This window comes from Scophthalmus maximus, chromosome 8, assembly GCF_022379125.1.
Source record: "Scophthalmus maximus strain ysfricsl-2021 chromosome 8, ASM2237912v1, whole genome shotgun sequence".
Lineage (NCBI taxonomy): Eukaryota > Metazoa > Chordata > Actinopteri > Pleuronectiformes > Scophthalmidae > Scophthalmus > Scophthalmus maximus.
The window spans coordinates 1,830,001-1,847,521 of NC_061522.1; the positions used below are offsets into that span (position 1 = coordinate 1,830,001).

At 44.5% G+C, this 17,521-nt stretch overlaps 1 protein-coding gene across 1 annotated transcript; it reads left to right on the forward strand.

Moving 5' to 3' along the window:
- The first annotated feature begins 8,616 nt into the window (after positions 1-8,616).
- LOC118313059 (homeobox protein Nkx-2.3) lies at positions 8,617-11,397 on the forward strand. Its single transcript, XM_035638269.2, has 2 exons — positions 8,617-9,101; positions 10,309-11,397. Exons 1-2 carry the CDS (start codon positions 8,624-8,626, stop codon positions 10,992-10,994), a joined length of 1,164 nt encoding a protein of 387 aa, XP_035494162.2. The 5' UTR covers positions 8,617-8,623; the 3' UTR covers positions 10,995-11,397.
- The last annotated feature ends 6,124 nt before the right edge of the window (positions 11,398-17,521 follow it).

A 17,521-nucleotide genomic window follows, 5' to 3' on the forward strand; every position in this document is an offset into this window, starting at 1 on the left:
TCGGGCCTGTGATGATGATCTCTTATACATATTTCTTTGCACTCGCGTCCAGTTCTTAGACCAAACAACGACCAGCACCTCGAGCCTCCGGACAGAAACAACACGGCGATAAATCAGAGCGACTTGTTTCCTCCGCGAGTAATAACAATGGAAGTGGAGGCTTTAGGGAGTCGATGGTCGCCCCCCCCCCCCCCCCCCCCCCCCCCCCCCGTCTCCAGCTCGAGTTCATTCGCCACGATATAACAAAACGCGCATCAATCACACGTGGAAAGACGCGGCTGCCTCCAGATCATTTACTTTATTTGCATTGGTGAAGACGAGCAGGAGGAGGAAGAGAAGAAAGAAAAAAATCATTTCCATTTTCCCACATTAATCATTGAACTCGTCTGCCGGTAAAAGTCGGCGCGTGCGCGTCTGGCGCGGCGCGTGACAGAGAACGAGAAACAGAAGTCCCATGAGGTAAACCGTCCGGCGGCCCGGGCGGGGCGCGGCGCGTAAACACAGCCGGTTGCGTCATGCGGTCGATCGGTCGGTGTGTGTGTGAGTGTGTGTGTGTGTGTGTGTGTGTGTGTGTGTGTGTGTGTGTGTGTGTGTTTCAAACACTCGGAGCTTTGACATTTTGTTCTTTTGCGCATTTGGCGTAAAAAAAAAAAGAAAAAAAAGTGCTTTCTCTTAATTTCTTTTAACTCATAAAAAGATCTGATGATGGAGGTGTGGTGGATGGAGGTCGTGATGACGTCACTCGATATGAAACATGGTGAAAATCTGCTCACACGGATGAACTGCATCATCATTATCATCATCATCAACATCATCATTCTCCATGAGGAAAACAAACAAAGACGATCAGTTTAATATTCGTTGCTGGTCCCTTCACGTGTCAGATTATAATATTGGCATAAATAAATTATAATAAATAATTGTCAGTGAGATTCATCTGTTGCTTGTTATGAATCTTGCTTGACACATTTATAAAATAATTGTTTTCTTCTCGTTGTTGAAACTCTTCAGAATCAAGAAGCTGAGCTCAACAGAACACGTGCGACAAGAACGCCCCCCCCAACACTGGGGGGTGTTGCTTTGAATAATCTGATTATCTTGTGACTGTATTTTTCAGGATAAAACAGATGATAATTATTGTCATAGAAAATAAACGTCAGTTGTCTCCCCCCCTCCCCCCTCCCTCCCTCTCTGGAGCAGTGTGTGGCCGCTGCTCGCGCCCTGGTGCCGGGGCGGACATGCACGTTACGGATCACTGAGATAGTGTCTTCCCACTCTTTGCTTAATGGAGCTATTACTGGGCTGCAGGCCCCCTGCTATCTAAACACACACACATACACACGCGCGCACACGCACACGCGAGCATGAGTATAGCCTTTACGCGCGGACCGTTTTACGCACGGCCGCTGGACAGGAGGGAAACGGCGGTGAGTCAAATCCACTCAAAGATTTACAGATTTAAAAAAATATATATTTTACATGTATTTTAATTCATTTGATGGAAATGATTAAAGTCGTTATCACAGAACATTTTTGTTGTTGTCCTTTTTTTTCTTGGTTTAAAATCTCTTCATGTTTTTGCTTTATGTTTTTGAATGTTACAGTTTGGAGGGAACGTTCAAACCATCATGATTATTATTTATTAATGTTGTGGCACTTTTTTCTACATTCAGAGCAGAGATAAACTAGTTTTAAAAAACATCATAATAATTGTATGATTATGTTATTTTCACAAATTAAATCCAAGAAAAGATTATGAATAAAAAAATGAACCATCAGACGAACAACTGGAAAAAAGAGTTTCTGTTTCAACCACAAATTGTAAAATGGAGAAATGTTTTTTTTTGTGCTGACAACTGTAAATATATTTTTTCTGATAGGAGGGATAAATAATGAAAATTTAAAAAGTAACATCAGTTATTTTAATATATTTAATATTTTAATTTAAAGATTTGATAATAAAATCTGCAGCTTTGAAAAAAAACAACAACTTTCAATTCAGCAACAGGAGAAATGTATAAAGCAATATTATACATAATAAATATGTAATGTATATATATGTGTAGAATCGAATGGAATAGATCCTGAATTTTTTTTGTTTTTTACATATTTATTTATTGTACATTAATTTATCAAGCTCTATGCTGTCGTGTTGTTTTTCCCTCTGGAACTTTGTTGGATTCTAATTTTTATTAATATTTTTGACTCCCCCCTTTTACACGTTGTGCTGCTGTTTATATTGTTTATGTTTATTGTTACGTCTCGTGGAATCACAGCCTGACGACGTTATTTATAATAATATATATATATATGTTTGTATATAATTTATAATAAACTGCTGCTTAAAACGACTGTTTCAGTTTCATCGTTGTCGATTTGTGGTAGAACCGAGGCCTTATCGTGTGTGTGTGTGTGTGTGTGTGTGTGTGTGTGTGTGTGCACTTATAAGTGTGTTTTCTTGTCGCTCTTGTTCGTTTTAACGACCTAATAAAGTTTTCTGCTGCTCGTTAACACGCACGCACGCGCACGGCTGAGATTCTCTCTCTCTCTCTCTCTCTCTCTCTCTCTCTCTCTCTCTCTCTCTCTCTCTCTCTCTCTCTCTCTCTCTCTCTCTCTTTCCTCTGTCCATCCATCCAGAGCCGCCTGGCGCCTCGTCCGGGCCGCAAATGACAGCAGACAAGAGGTGTAACGTTTCTCCCATTGTTAACCATCTGTAACACACACACACACACACACACACACACACACACACACACACACACACACACACAGAGAGAGACGGAGAGAGATAACATCAGTACACATCGAAAATAATATGCTGCTCCACTGTTTTCTAATAAAGAATGAATAATCAATAATCAATAATCAATAGCAGGGAGGTGAAAACAGACCTGGTGCAGGTGTGATGGAGGTTGTGATGACGTCACCTGATATGAAACAGGTTCAATGTGCTCACATGGGAGAACTTCATCATCATTCTATATAAGAAAAAACAAAGACGTTCAGTTCAATATTCGATTCATTCTGAGGATAATCTGCTCGTCACTGATCCTCACGTGTCAGAATATAATCAGAGAAATAATCCGCAGTGAGACTCATCTGTTGCTTGTTATGCACCAAGAGGATCTAAACTTAAATATTTTGGTCTTTTCTTTTTCAGAAAACGTTTCGCTTTTGGTCGTTGAAACTCTTCAGAATTAAAAGACTCTGAGCCATAAATGTCATCGAAGATATTTTCTAAACCTTCAAACTTTCTGCTAAATCTTCTCTGTTCCCCTCCCTTTCCCGGCTTATCTCTGTTTGTGTGAAAGATAACGTGCCCGAACAGAAGCTCCACAAAAGGTCGCGCTCTTCCGTCCCGCTCTGTCAGCACCCGTCGGCTTGTACAAGCTCAACGACCTCCCTCCTCCCTCCTGATGGGACGTTTATCTGGAGGATAAAACCCCGGCAGCCTCCCTGCACAGCTTCAAACACCACGACAACAAAACCCCAGTCCCAGTCAGAGGTCCCAGTCAGGATCCCTGAGGCACACCATACTTGCCAACTTATACCACTTTCACACCAAAATTACCGCGTAGACCCGGGTTCTCAACGCTGCGAGCAGACCAGGGTCTGATGATCGCCAGCAGGACAACAGTGTAGTGACAGGCGGCGGTCATAGATGGCGGTAAAGAGCGGCCCTCGACGGAGGAGTGGAGCCTGCGTCGTCGCGCGAATTAGCGCGATCACCCGGGTGTGACGTTCACATCCATGCCGATCGGAGGTGAAGCCGATTACTACCCGGGTCTATTGCAGAGTCATTGGATGCTGCACTCTACACAGTAAGCTAGTGTGTCTTACTGTTCGGTGCAGGTCGGGTCGCGATCGGCACAAGACTGAACCAAAACCACGAGCTAAAAGAGACTAAAACACAACGATTGAACCTTTTATTTTTTGGCTACACCGTGTCAGTGCAACCGTTGCTATCCGGCATCAGAGATGCGGGCCACCCCACTAGGGTTGGGCGACCTGACACTCTTATACCGTGGACAATCCTAATTTGGCGTTTTATCTGCTTTGTCAGAGGAATCGTGCAGATCGCGTGGGACGTTTCTGAGCGGAACGCGGAAACCGTAATGACTCTAATTGCCAAAAAAAACTGCTTGTGCATTCATTACGATCAACAGATTTTCATTTTTTTGGAGAGAGCACTGGCGTAACTACGGTATTTAACAGAGCGTTGCTCCGCTATAGCTTTATGTTGCTTGGCTAGCGAGAAGGGACGGGCAGCGAAACCCGATATTAAAATGGGCCCAGGGGCTAAATTATGAAAGAGCGTGGTATCGATAAGCCCCGACGTTAATCGGTGCTGCTCTAACTGTATTGAAGAAAGGAATTCTTTGGTCTATGACGAGTCTTCGCTATTCCTAATTCTGTGGCGCTCGTTGGCCACAGGTGTAACAAATGTTTTGCGGGTAAACGCGGTGACACACGAGCGATCTGTGGAAACATTTAGTGAAAGTGAAAGTGAAAATACACTCTCCTTCTGCTGGTCCAAGTCAAAGACCGGAACTGTTTATTTGTCTTTTTCTAACATAAGACGCTCACTTTTTTTTGGGATCGCCTAGATGGTGCGAAAAAGTCGTGATTCAGATCTTGAATCGCAATTCTGTCCCAAAAGATCGTCAGATGATCTCTTGGCCAGATCGCCCACCTCTAGCTGCCCACAGGCAAGATGGTCACTAAAAGAATGCTGTTTTTATTTTAAAAAAGGGAATATGTTGCCGGTTCTATTCGCTCGCTGACTTCTCATGGGCCAAGTATCATGCACAGTCGTCCTCCCCCTCCCCTGGAAACCATTCGAGGGCTCCAAGCTCCCTGAACCCCAGTTTGGGAAAATCTCAAAAGCCCAAAACGTTGTGTCACTTAACTCTGAACTGAACAGCTTCATCGCCTTCTCTTTTCCCGCCACGTGGCCGTCACGTGCATGGCACGCAGAGCGTCGGCCCATCTGACGCGCGGAGGAGGAGGAGGAGGAGGAGCCGGCGCTCAGGCCTGGCGTCGCTGGATTTAATGCTTATTTAAAGTAAATGGAGGCGGCGGCCGCGTGCCAGTCTAAACACTGGGCCGCTTGTGTTTGGCACTCTTTTTATGAGCACGCGCTGACGACGATGATGATGATGAAGCGCGATTTGGGGAGAGTCGCCGCAGAGTCTGCAGGGACGAGGACGCACATAATATATATATGTATCTGTCTGTGTCCAGCTGCCATAGATAGAGATGCACAGCAGGATATTTATTGCCTGTCGGGGATGCACACGGTGTGAGCCGGTGGGGGGGGCCGGGCCCGGGTCCTGGGCCGGGTCTGGGTCTGGATGTGCTTCAGCTACAGAATCTCACATTTGGTAACATTTATGATATTAAAATCACTTGAAGAAGCCTGACAGAGGCCCGTCTCAGCTTTTTTTCTGATTGTTGTCCAAAATATTCACTCTAAAAGCATCCAAGTCCCAAAGAATTTCAACTGTGTACAAACCTGCCAACACCTTAAAACCCAATATTCTCTCAAGGGCTGCAACCGTTAATCAATTGGTTATTGACTACTTAATTAATCACCCACTATTTTGATAATCAATTAATCGGTTCAAGTAGTTTTTTATGGAGAAAAAAAGTCAAAATTCTCTGATTTCAGCTTCTTACATGTGACTATGTTCTGGTTTCTTTGCTCCTCTGTGACAGGGAACTGAAGATCTTTGGTGTGTGGACGAAACCAAACATCGTCTTGAGGTTTTTGGGAAACACGGTCGACATTTTTCATTATTTTATGAACCACCCAACTGATCCAATAATCGAGAAAAGAATCCACGGATTAATCGGTAATGAACATAATCGTTAGTTGCAGCCCTGATTCTCTACCAGATCAATAAATCATCATTGGGTGTGATTTTGACGATATACAACGACATTAACAAAATAGATGAAAGACAAGACAAGAGTCAGAAGATGAAGCAGGGCCTCAAATATGTCCCCACTTTGTTTTGGGGGCTGGGGGGGCTTCATCCCAAGAAACTTGTACTTCAGCTGCGCTTTAAAAAGTTTTCATGGGAATGTTCGTCTGCACAGGATCAAATAGGAACAGACGGATGTAATTCAGCATCGTCGCATATCAACAAAAACTAAACAAATAAAAGATAAGCGACAGAAGTGAAGCGCGGATATTTGTGATTTTAAAATCAGGTTAAATATTAAATGTTGACACATTCATACACATTCCGGTGATGGGGTAACATGCTCATTCTGTCATAAAGTGTTGGTGACGTGAAGCCGAAGATGGATTTAACATCCACGCGGTCAGTTTCTATACTTCTCATCTCGACTATATGACAAAACTCTGAGCCCGAGCGAACCCTGAACGCGTCATGTCGGAGGAGATACTTGCATTTTAAATTTTTAAATTATGCTCCGATGAAAAGTTCAGGGTGGGAAAAATATGAGCGCGCAGCTTCACGGCCACAGATCATGAACGTCAGGCATGGGAACCAATAAGGTCACGGCCTCTGTCAAAGTTCTGAGGATATGGAGACGTTTTTTTAATCAATGAGGACATTCCTCCACCAGATTCACCAGAGACGCATTTACATGATCGTGTACTAAGATTTGGATTATAATAATATTAATTGAACATTTGAGAAACAACAAAAAGTTGTTGTTAATGTTTTTGTGGTTGGACTTTGGTTGGTGGCACGTTGGGTTCTGATGGGAACCTCAGCAGTTCTGAATTCCTGGCTCCGGCCCTGTGTGGCACCAACACGTGGGTGATACAGAAAAAGAAAAGATGTGTTAAAACCTAACCTAATATTCAAGCAGCATCTTCTGTCCTTTTAGCATCACTGTAATATAGTTCTACTCATGAATAATAACTGAACAATAAAACCTTATTCTTTCGGGTGCAACTCGCAGGCAGGTTGTTTCCAGCTCGGTCCTCGGTCCTCGGAAGCCTCCGGTCCACCTGCTCAGTGTCCGAGGAAAGACCCCGCCGACCAGAGATGGAGGAGGAGGAGGAGGGGGGGGGGGGGGGTCCCGCTGTAAAACGGAAAGGGGAGCTGATAGGAGCAGATTAGGTCGGGTTCTAAAAACGTCAGTCAGTTTTTTCCTGGAGGAATTTTAATTGCCCCAGGGGAGGGGGGGGGGGGGGGGGGGGGGGGGGGGGGGGGCTTATCTGCCCCTGTGCGGTTATTAATACAACACCCGAGATAAAGAGGGACACTGAGCTGCAGCCGGGGAACTGTACAGGAGGGAGGGGTGAGGGGTTACATGTAGATTCATGTGATTTGTGTTCGGCTGCGTCCTTTAATATCTTTAAGCCTTGAATCAACAAAAAAAAATACTAATATGCACTAATGTCCTATATCACTGTTTTACTTTTTATTTAATAATTCGCGAGAATTTTTTATCTTTTTAATTTTTTTTTTTTGCTCTTCTGAAACTTAAACATTCGTTAATTTTTTTTAATGGCTCCTCTGTTGCCTAAAATTGGGAAGTCTTTATGATTTTATGTTTTTAATTTGTATAACATCTGTGTTTGCTGTCTTTTGGAAACTCCGGCATCGCCTCCGAATTATTTTTTTTGAAAAGAGTAAACACGAACGTTTCTAAAGTTTTCTTCAGACCTCCACGAGCTCCGTGACTCGCGCGTCCTTGTAAGGATCGAATTGAACAAATCTAAAAAAGAATCATCTTCAGATCCAAGAGCCTTCTGTTATTGTGAGACCTGCGAGGCTCAGTGTTGGATAACAGAATATTAATCCAAACCTGCTGAAGCGAATACAAATCACCTGGTGAAGTTAACAACCCCCCCCCCCCCCCCCCCCCCCCCCCCCCAACCCTATGACCTGACCGTTGACCTTGACGCAACACCGCACGCGCTGAAGTGGCTGAAGTCTCCACGGAGCGCAGGGATTTTTACGCACGACATTTTTACGCACGACATTTTTACGCACGAACCTATAACCATATAAAGTAACTCCACGTGTTGTTGTTGTTGTTGTTGTTGTTGTTGTTTTTGTCCCGCGTGAGGAAAAATACAAACTGTATAAAACAACATGTTTTTAAAAAAAAAAGAAGTTATATGTCGGATTATTGTCACATTGTCACTGAAACTGTTGACGTCGTTCTCGCCGGGACAGGGTGTCTAGTCCGAATCATACGTCACGTCACGTATGCCCCACCCCCCCTGTCCCACCCCTCCCTCTCTCTCTCCCAGACTCTTCCCTTTCAGCCCACGCGGACTTTCCATTTTACGCGCGCACACACACACACACACACACACACACCCCTCCCCCTGACATCAGTCCGGTCCGGACTCAAACTTTTACAAAGCCCCCGACATTTGGAGCTGTCAGACGGGGGGAGACCTGCGTGACGACCATCACCCGACCGACCGACTTACACCTTACACCCTAATATGTATTCTTCGTGTGACTCACGGCGATGAGGCATTCCAGAGGCTTAGCGCTGCACCTCCAGTCACCAGCGCGGGGGCTATCGTCGGGCTCAATTATTTGTTAGGGGGTGGGGGGGGGGGGGGGGGGGAAGGCAGAAGAAGAAGGGGGTGGGGGTGGTGGAGGGGGGGGGGGGGGGTCGCATGTTACTCGGCGGGCTTCATATCCTCGATGCCGCGGAGCAGGAGCTGGATGACATGATGCTGCAGAGCCCGCTCACCTCCACGCCGTTCTCCGTCAAGGACATCCTGAAGCTGGAGCAGCAGCAGCGGCAGAGGCAGCAGCAGCAGCGGGGGGCCGCCGGGGCCGGGGCCCTGGAGCTCCAGCACCGGGCCCACACCCAGCAGCACTTGGCCGGGTCTCCTCCTTCTCCTCCTCCTCCTCCTCCGCCGCCGCAGCAGCATTTCCAAACGCCGCCGTCCTGCATGCTCGCGGGGACCCGGGACAGCCCTCCCTCCTTCTCGGACGGCGAGGACAACCTGGCCTACCTCAGCGCGCTGGCGGTGCGCGGGGACGAGGAGGACCGTCTGTCCCCGCCGGAGCTCTACGTCCACCACCACCACCACCACGGCTCCATGCAGCAGGGAGCCAAGCTGGAGGAGGAGGAGGAGCGGGAGAACAGTGAGTCTGCTGCGGCTTTATATACTGTATGAAAGAGGCTGTAAAGAAAAGGACACGTGCAAGAAAAATTTAAAATTACCGAGTCAGTGACTGTGAGTTTTATGAAAAATGATTTGCCACAAAACAACTTCCCTGTGACCTTAACCAAATTACAGTTACTGTAATATAATCTCTGTTACGCACAATGTATGATAACTTCTTTTTTTTAATAAAAAATCTATATCATTTTTTTGCTTTGGTGATTGGTGCCGAACTAACTCAAAAAATAAGAAAAGAAGAAAAATAGAAATAATGTGAGGATAAAGCAAATTGACATGACTGTACAATAAAAAAAGTTAAATATGTAAATAGTTAAAGCAGTAACATCTTAAAAAAACATTGAATTGATTTCAACAACTTACAAAATGTCCTGCGTCATTTTCTAAATAATCCTGCACCATTGAATTACTCAAGTATTTCTAATTATTTATGAACTACAACATGGATCAACATTTTAAGATTTCTGTGGCTTTATAGATTCGGTTTCACGGATGTTTTTCGAGCATCAGATCCACTTCGGCTTCTCCCGTTCACCTCCAGAACTCCGTCATCATAATCATCATAATCATCATCGTCGTCCCTCAATAAAGCGCCTAATCAAATGATGTGGAAGTCGCGAGACGAATCCGGTGAAGTCTGCAGATGTCAAACACGTTTTTCTGCTCCGGGTCTGTTATGATGTGTGGCCCATAAACCGACGATTAGTTTAAAGAGGTCGCGAAGTAGCGCCAATAAAAAGAGACTCGGGATTATTATTACTATTATTATTATTATAGACATTACTTGAGAAATATTTGTCCAAAAATTAAGTTGGGGTTAGGTGAATATGTTTATTATTATTATGTTGTTGTTTTTTTTTTATCAAGGATCAACCTCCTTTGGTGTTTTAGATTTTAACTATCTAATTTTTAATAATAATTCATGTTCTTTAGCTGAACACTGGTGAAAAGCTTTTATGATTTTATATGAAATATTACTAGAAAATAAAATAAAAGGCAATTCCCCATTTGAAGTTGACAGGGTATCGATTGAAGTTTTAAAAACTTGCCCAAAGTGTTTGGGGACTTGGCACAATATTCATTTTTTTTATTTTTACGCATACGTTTTTGAATAATTTGCTGTTCAGAGGTTTTAATTGAATGTGACTTTTCCCAACCTTGTCCATCAGAGAGCTGCGGCCTGGTGTCCCGGGAGGAGGAGGCGGCGGCGGCGGCGGAGGGAGGACAAGGCGACGCGGAGCGGCCGGCGCAGAACAAGCAGCGGAGCCGGCGGCGGCCCCGGGTGCTCTTCTCCCAGGCGCAGGTGTTCGAGCTGGAGCGGCGCTTCAAGCAGCAGCGCTACCTGTCCGCGCCGGAGCGGGAGCACCTGGCGACCACGCTCAAGCTCACCTCGAACCAGGTGAAGATCTGGTTCCAGAACCGCCGCTACAAGTGCAAACGACAGCGGCAGGACAAGTCCCTGGAGGCGGCGGCGGCGGCGGGGCAGCAGCAGCACCACCCGCCCCCGCCCCGGCGCGTCGCCGTGCCGGTGCTGGTCCGAGACGGGAAGCCCTGTCTGGGCGGCGCGGCGCAGGGCTACGCCGTCGCCGGAGCGCCGTACGGATCCAACCCGTACAGCTACAACGGATACCCGGCGTACACGTACAACAGCCCCGCGTACAACAGCAACTACAGCTGCACGTACACGAGCCTGCCCGCGCTCCCTCCGTCCGGCGCACCGGCCAACGCCTTCATGAACATGAACTTGGGGAACGTGAGCGGCCTCGGCGGCGGCTCCTCGCAGGCCCAGGGGGCGCACCAGGGGACCGCGGTCACACCGTGCCAGGGATCCCTGCAGGGGATCCGGGCCTGGTAGACTTTGTTTTTTCATGGAGCTCTTTCATTTTTTTGGTTGAAACTTACGAGTGTTTACTTGGTGAGAAACACCAGTGTTGCTTTATATAATGGCTGACTTTGGATTCACCCCTCGGCTCCTTCAGGTGTTTTCCGAGCGCGCGTAAAGACCTGGACGTTCCCATGTCTCCGGCTCCGGGGACTTTAGAGTATCGCTGATTCCCCCTTTTTGCTTTGGCCACAGGCTGCTGCTGCTGCTGCTGCGCACTTCTCCCCAAAAAGACAATTTTATATATACAAAAAAAGAGAAATTGAGTTTGTTTTCAACATGGTATATTCGCTTTAAACTGTGGCTTTTTGTTTTGTTCAACAGAGAATTGCTTTTAGTCTATTTCACATCTATTTCCAATAAATCCAAGAAATGAGATGAGGTGCGGGGTTTTTGTTGGTTCTGTACTCGGGCAAAAAAAAAAAGAGGAAAAAAAAGGAAGATTGATTTATTAGTAACTAAATAATGAAAAGAAACACATGTATTATAGTTTCCATGCGGGGGGACACTTGTGCCCAGGAGTGGATCGAGATGCACGCGGTGGCACATTTTGCGCACGAACATATTTAGTTGGAGAGAGCTGCTGGAGGAGGAGGCCGGGCCACAGGGTCCTCTTTGTCCCGGTGCCAGGCGACGTGAAAGGAGGAAGTTATTCTCCATCTGAGGTCCCTTTTTTTTTTTTTTCTTCTTTTTTTTTTAAGGACGCGATTAAGCAGCTAAAATACCCCCGAAGAGCGAGCTTCAGCCGGGACAAGGGCGAGGGCGAGGGGGGGGAATAATGGGCTCTTATTGGATTGAGGGACAAAAGGTGTGTGGTAGGCAGAGCCGGCCACTCAGCAAAGACAAAGGCGCACAGGGGCCATGAGATTGACGTCCTAATATCCAACCCCCCCCCCCCCCCCCCTTTTTTTTAAGGGGGGACACGGAGGAGAAAACGTGGTCACTTTTGTTCCCCCGTTTTTTTGTGTTCTTCGGGGGAGAAAGGGCTCCTCCGAGATCCCCAGCCGCGCGAGGCTTCGGGGGCGAGGCCGCGCTGGAGGTGATGGCAGCGGGGAGGCGTCCGTGTGAAAGAAGGGGGCATTATTGCTACAAGTTTCACCATTTGTCCCGACGAGGAGAGCGCCCAGGGAGGGGGGGAGCGAGGTCTGCGTCCATGTGGCCTATTATTTCAGTGTTAAGGGAGTTATTATTATTTCAGCCCCCAGACCCATGTTATTCTCACAGGTACCATCAGGGCTGTAATCCCCGGGACAGAGGGACAGAGAGAGAGAGAGAGAGAGAGAAACCCACTGCGCGTGATCCCATAATAATCACTTAGAAGGGAAACTTTTAAAATAACCATGTGTGTGTTTGTAGAGGTGGAATTGAGTTTGTATAGTTTGGTCGAAGTTGAGCTCGGTGCTGAAATAATTATCGAAAACAAATGGTTCCATCTTCTAAAATATATCAGGAGTTTATATATTTTTTTTTCTATTTTACATCTTTATAAACTGAATGTATTTTTTCCCCCTCCTTCCTTTGCCAGTTAATACTTAAAAAAAAATAAACGTAAAAAAACATAACTCACAGGCAGATGTGACGATGAAGTATTGTGTTTCACTATTTTCTGTCATTTTCAATCGTTAATTTGAAATAATAATTTGACATTTTTTTGCCGACACGACACAGGGACTCGTGTGTCCATGGTGACAACAGACCGACTGCGGGAGATTTGTTAAAAGGAAGAAAGAATCGTATTTTAAAGTCGCGCAGCCTAATTGGCGCAGCTAATGAGCCATTACGCGCAAATGAGGACTCGAGAAGAAAATGACAGGGGCAGGGGCCACATGTCACTCTCGAACATGTTTTTTATCCTTCAGTTTTTAATTATTACTAGATATAGAGTATATAGATACCTGCCGATTTGCCGGAGGAGGTTTTGTGAACACGATGAGGAGGAGGAGGAGGAGGAGGAGGAGGGGGAGGAGGGGGGGGAGGGGGAGGAGGGGGGGGGAGCATCAATTGCTGTTTTTCTCTGCGCCTAAAATTGTTCCTGCGGCCTGAGAAACATCGTTTCCCCTCACGGAGCCATTCCTCTGTAATTACACACACACACACACACACACACACACACACACACACACACACACACACACACACACACACACACACACACACACACACACACACACACACACACACACACACACGATAAGACTGTGGAGCAAACAACAGGTCCATGTTCTGAAGGAACTCTTTTGCTGCTGTGATGCAATATTTATTAAAAAAACAAAAAACAAATCATAATTTGATCTTCATCCTTACCTCCATAAATAACTCTGCCAGCCTTTATATATGTCTTCACATTAATGTTGCACAACTGCAGAGCAGAGATTTCTCTCTAATAAACCGGTTGTTATCGGCGGGGATCGGCTCCTCTGCGCTCCTGTCCGAGCCAGACAGTCGGTCTGTGCGCTCAGATTGAGATCTGTCAGATCTGTCAGTCACGAGCTGTCAACCAGCTGATAAATCCTCTGTTTGTTGGGGAGCTGAGGGTAGAGTCCACCGGGGGGGGGGGGGGGGGGGGGGGGGGGGGGGCTGTACCTGCTGCTAATGGGGATTAATTGACAGGTAAACATGGGAGAGCTGATAAGCTCCGCGCCCCGAGCCGCAGGACCTCACTGACGGGAGGCAAACACAGGCGAGACAGAGAGGCGTCAGCCTGGTCAACTACCTGCTGAGTCACCACCACCACCACAACAACAACAACAACAACAACAAGAACAACAACAACAACGACAAGAACAACAACAGCAACAAGAACAACAAGAACAACAACAACAACAACAACGACAACAACAACAACAACAACACTAAGGATACTTGAAAAAAAGAATCTTATTGTTATCTATTCTATACTTTACGCAATTTGACGCATTAGTTACCCCTCACTTCAAGATTGTATTTTCTATGTTCAAGATCTATAAGATGAGAGAAGTTAAGATAGGAGTTCTTTTTAAACACGGAGAAAGTCTGTTGTTACAGCAGCAGCATCAGGAAAGAGGTAGAAATATCACAAATATAGCAAAATATACAATAAACAATAGAAGAAAATATTCTCTCTCTCTATGTGTGTATATATATATATATATATATATATATATATAAGGTATATACGTTTATACATAGTGCAAAGTGTTGCCTTGTGAAGGAAGGCTATAAAATGATACATATTTATATGTATTGCAGAGGATATAGGATATAGACAACTATATAAAGTACAGGTGGTGGTATATCTAATATATATATATATATATATATATATATATATATATATATATATATATATATATATATATATATATATATATATATATATATTTATATATATATATATATATATATATACTACAATGAATTGCGCCCAACTCAAAAAACTGGTCCTGGAATAAGAAGAACAAACTTATATTTCAAAACTAAATTCTCAAATATTAGACAGCCTCAACAAGCAGCTCTGTATTATCAGGGCTGTTCTATTACACATCGTTTAAAAGGACGTTCCTGTTGTTGTTGTTATTATTATCATCATCATCATCATCATCATTATTATTATTATTATTATTATTAGTAGTAGTAGTATAATTGTTATTTTTATCATGTCCACCCCCTGAAAGTCAGTTCCACCAGAAACCTTTTCATTTAAACTCCTGCCACTGTTTACCTGCCAAATGGTTTTGATATTAAAAGAAAAAAAACAACTAATAATCGGAGGTTAAAGTAAAGTGACACAACATTGTGAATAAAATGAATTCCTTCACAAGAAACGTCCTGCGGAGAAGAACAACTGAAGTACTCATCACACAGTGAAATGGCTCCTGTCAGAGCTATAGTTATTCTAAATGATCCTATCCTCATTATTATCATCAATCATTGTGTTGGATTAGTATTAATGTTACTCATGCACAAAGTTGAAGAGGAGAATATTTTACAAACCCCTCATATGAAGCTTCAAATGTAAAATCTTTAAAAATCTGTAAAGTAAAAGTAATCGATGAAGTATATGAACCTCAAACATGTACTTAAATACAGTATGTACATTAACACAGATCTTGTATATATCGTCTCAGCTGGTTCCAGTGAAAACTCTGAGCTCGTGGCGATAATAGACGGAATAAGTCGCAGATTTATGCTCACGGTGTTTTTTGGCATTCGCTCCACCTGTCAGCAGACACACACACACACACACACACACACACAGCAGTTATAACTGTACACAGCTGGTGTGTGTGTGTCAATATTGCATCCAGGATCACATTCATATACTATGTACAAGGAGTACATTCTCATATGTGCCTGTCCAGATTAATTCTCTTCTATATTCGGACATTTCCAAATCTTTTAATCCTGGATTTATTAATTTTTTCTGTTTCAACGATATAAAAAACTTCTTACCTTGAATCGTCACTGGTGAACAAACCTGCTACCCTCATAACTTTTGTAGAATTTGAAGTTAAACAAAAAAACATCTTGTCCACCGGTTGCTCACGTCACACACACACACACACACACACACACACACACACACACACACACACACACACACACACACACACACACACACACACACACACACACACACACACACACACACACACACACACACACACACACACACACACACACACACACACACACACACACACACACACACACACACACACACACACACACACACACACACACACACACACACACACACCCTGAGGTTACAGCTGCAGACGTGCTGGAATTGATGTGGGAGAGACCGCGAGGTGAATCATCATGAAACGTCATTACTGCTTTTAATATTACTAATGAATCCATCCGAGGGGAAAACATGATATATGATATATTGGAACACGACCCGAGTTTTTCCCAAAGCCTGATGGGGAAACTGTTCAAATTCACAATAAATAAATCCAATGTTACAGATATTTGTTTACAGATCTTCTAAAAGGTCAGAAAAGAAACTATAATATAATATCTACACCCCCAATGCATTTCAGGATTTCATATATATTTGTGTCAAATTATTGAAAAAATACAGTACATGAATGTAAAGCCAAACAAACATAAAGTAAAAAGGGGAGAAAATAAAAAGAAGCTGTCAACTAATTATGTGGACGTTTCTGATTTAGATTTAAAAATGATTCGCCTATATTCTTTTCAAGAAACCCAGATCATGTTAGGCGCATTAAACGCATATGGACTTTCATATTGTGAGGAGCAGAAATATAGAAATACCAAAACCAAACACTACAAAAAGAAAAAAATAAGTATGGGATCCTTGAGGGCTGCACAACGGACGGTCGACGGGGAACTCGCACCACTGTCTGGGAAATCCCCAGAAGTCATCAGTCATTTGCTTGAGTTACAACAAGTTTTACAACCACACTTCAACCCCCTCAGTGCTAAAATACATAACATATGAATATATGTATAGGTGTGTATAAATGCACCTTCAGGCCTAAATGCTCAACAATCGTTTCTAATATATATATATATATATATATACATATATATATATATGTATATATATATCTGTCATAATGTAAGAGAGGAGGCAGGAAAAAACAACTTTCCTCTAACAGGATTAAAGCGTCTCGATGTTTGTCGTCTGTGCGTCACTATGAGTTTGCAGAGTGTTTCTGGGCGTCGCTCTCTGTACTGTCACAACACCCACACGCAGTGGCGGCGGCGGTGGCACTTGTTCAGGCCGCAGAGCCGAGCACCGACAGGCCCAGACAGGCTGCGTCCACACACACACACACACACACACACACACACACACACACACACACACACACACACACACACACACACACACACACACACACACACACACACACACACACACACACACACACACACACACACACACACACACACACACACACACACACACACACACACACACGCACACACACACACACACACACACGCACACACGCACACACACACGCACGCAGGACACTTCAACACGTGTAAACTGCAGTACTGTTATACTGCTACTACAGCTACTTACTAACGCAGTATCACTACTGATAATCCTCAAAACCGTATGATTTGTGCTGCCACTAATACTCCTACATGTTCAGATGAACCTGCCGGGCCTAAAACAAACTGCTGGTTCCAAACACTCTCCAGCAATACGTACAAATATTTATGTCTAGAAAAGAGTCTGGGCCCAGGATTCTTGATGTCTGTGCGATTGCAACGAACAACATGTGCTTCACGGACCCTCCCTCAAGACAACCTAACACGGCACGATGACACATCGAACTCAAATCCATCGCAGGACCAAAGGGAATCTGTGCAAATCCTTTTGCGTCTGGCTCCGACTTTGGCACCTGAACGTTGAGCCACCAGCACGTCGTCCCCATCGGCGCTGATCCGGATGATACAGTACAGTATAGATACAGTACACGCTGATGTCGGAGTACAAACTCCCTCACAAGAGAGGAACAGTCGAACCGGAGTCC

Coding starts and splice junctions, on each gene's coding strand:
- LOC118313059 (XM_035638269.2), top strand. CDS start 8,624: ATGTTACTCGGCGGGCTTCATATCCTCGATGCCGCGGAGCAGGAGCTG. Junction 9,102..10,308: donor GGAGGAGGAGCGGGAGAACA/GTGAGTCTGCTG, acceptor CTTGTCCATCAG/AGAGCTGCGGCCTGGTGTCC.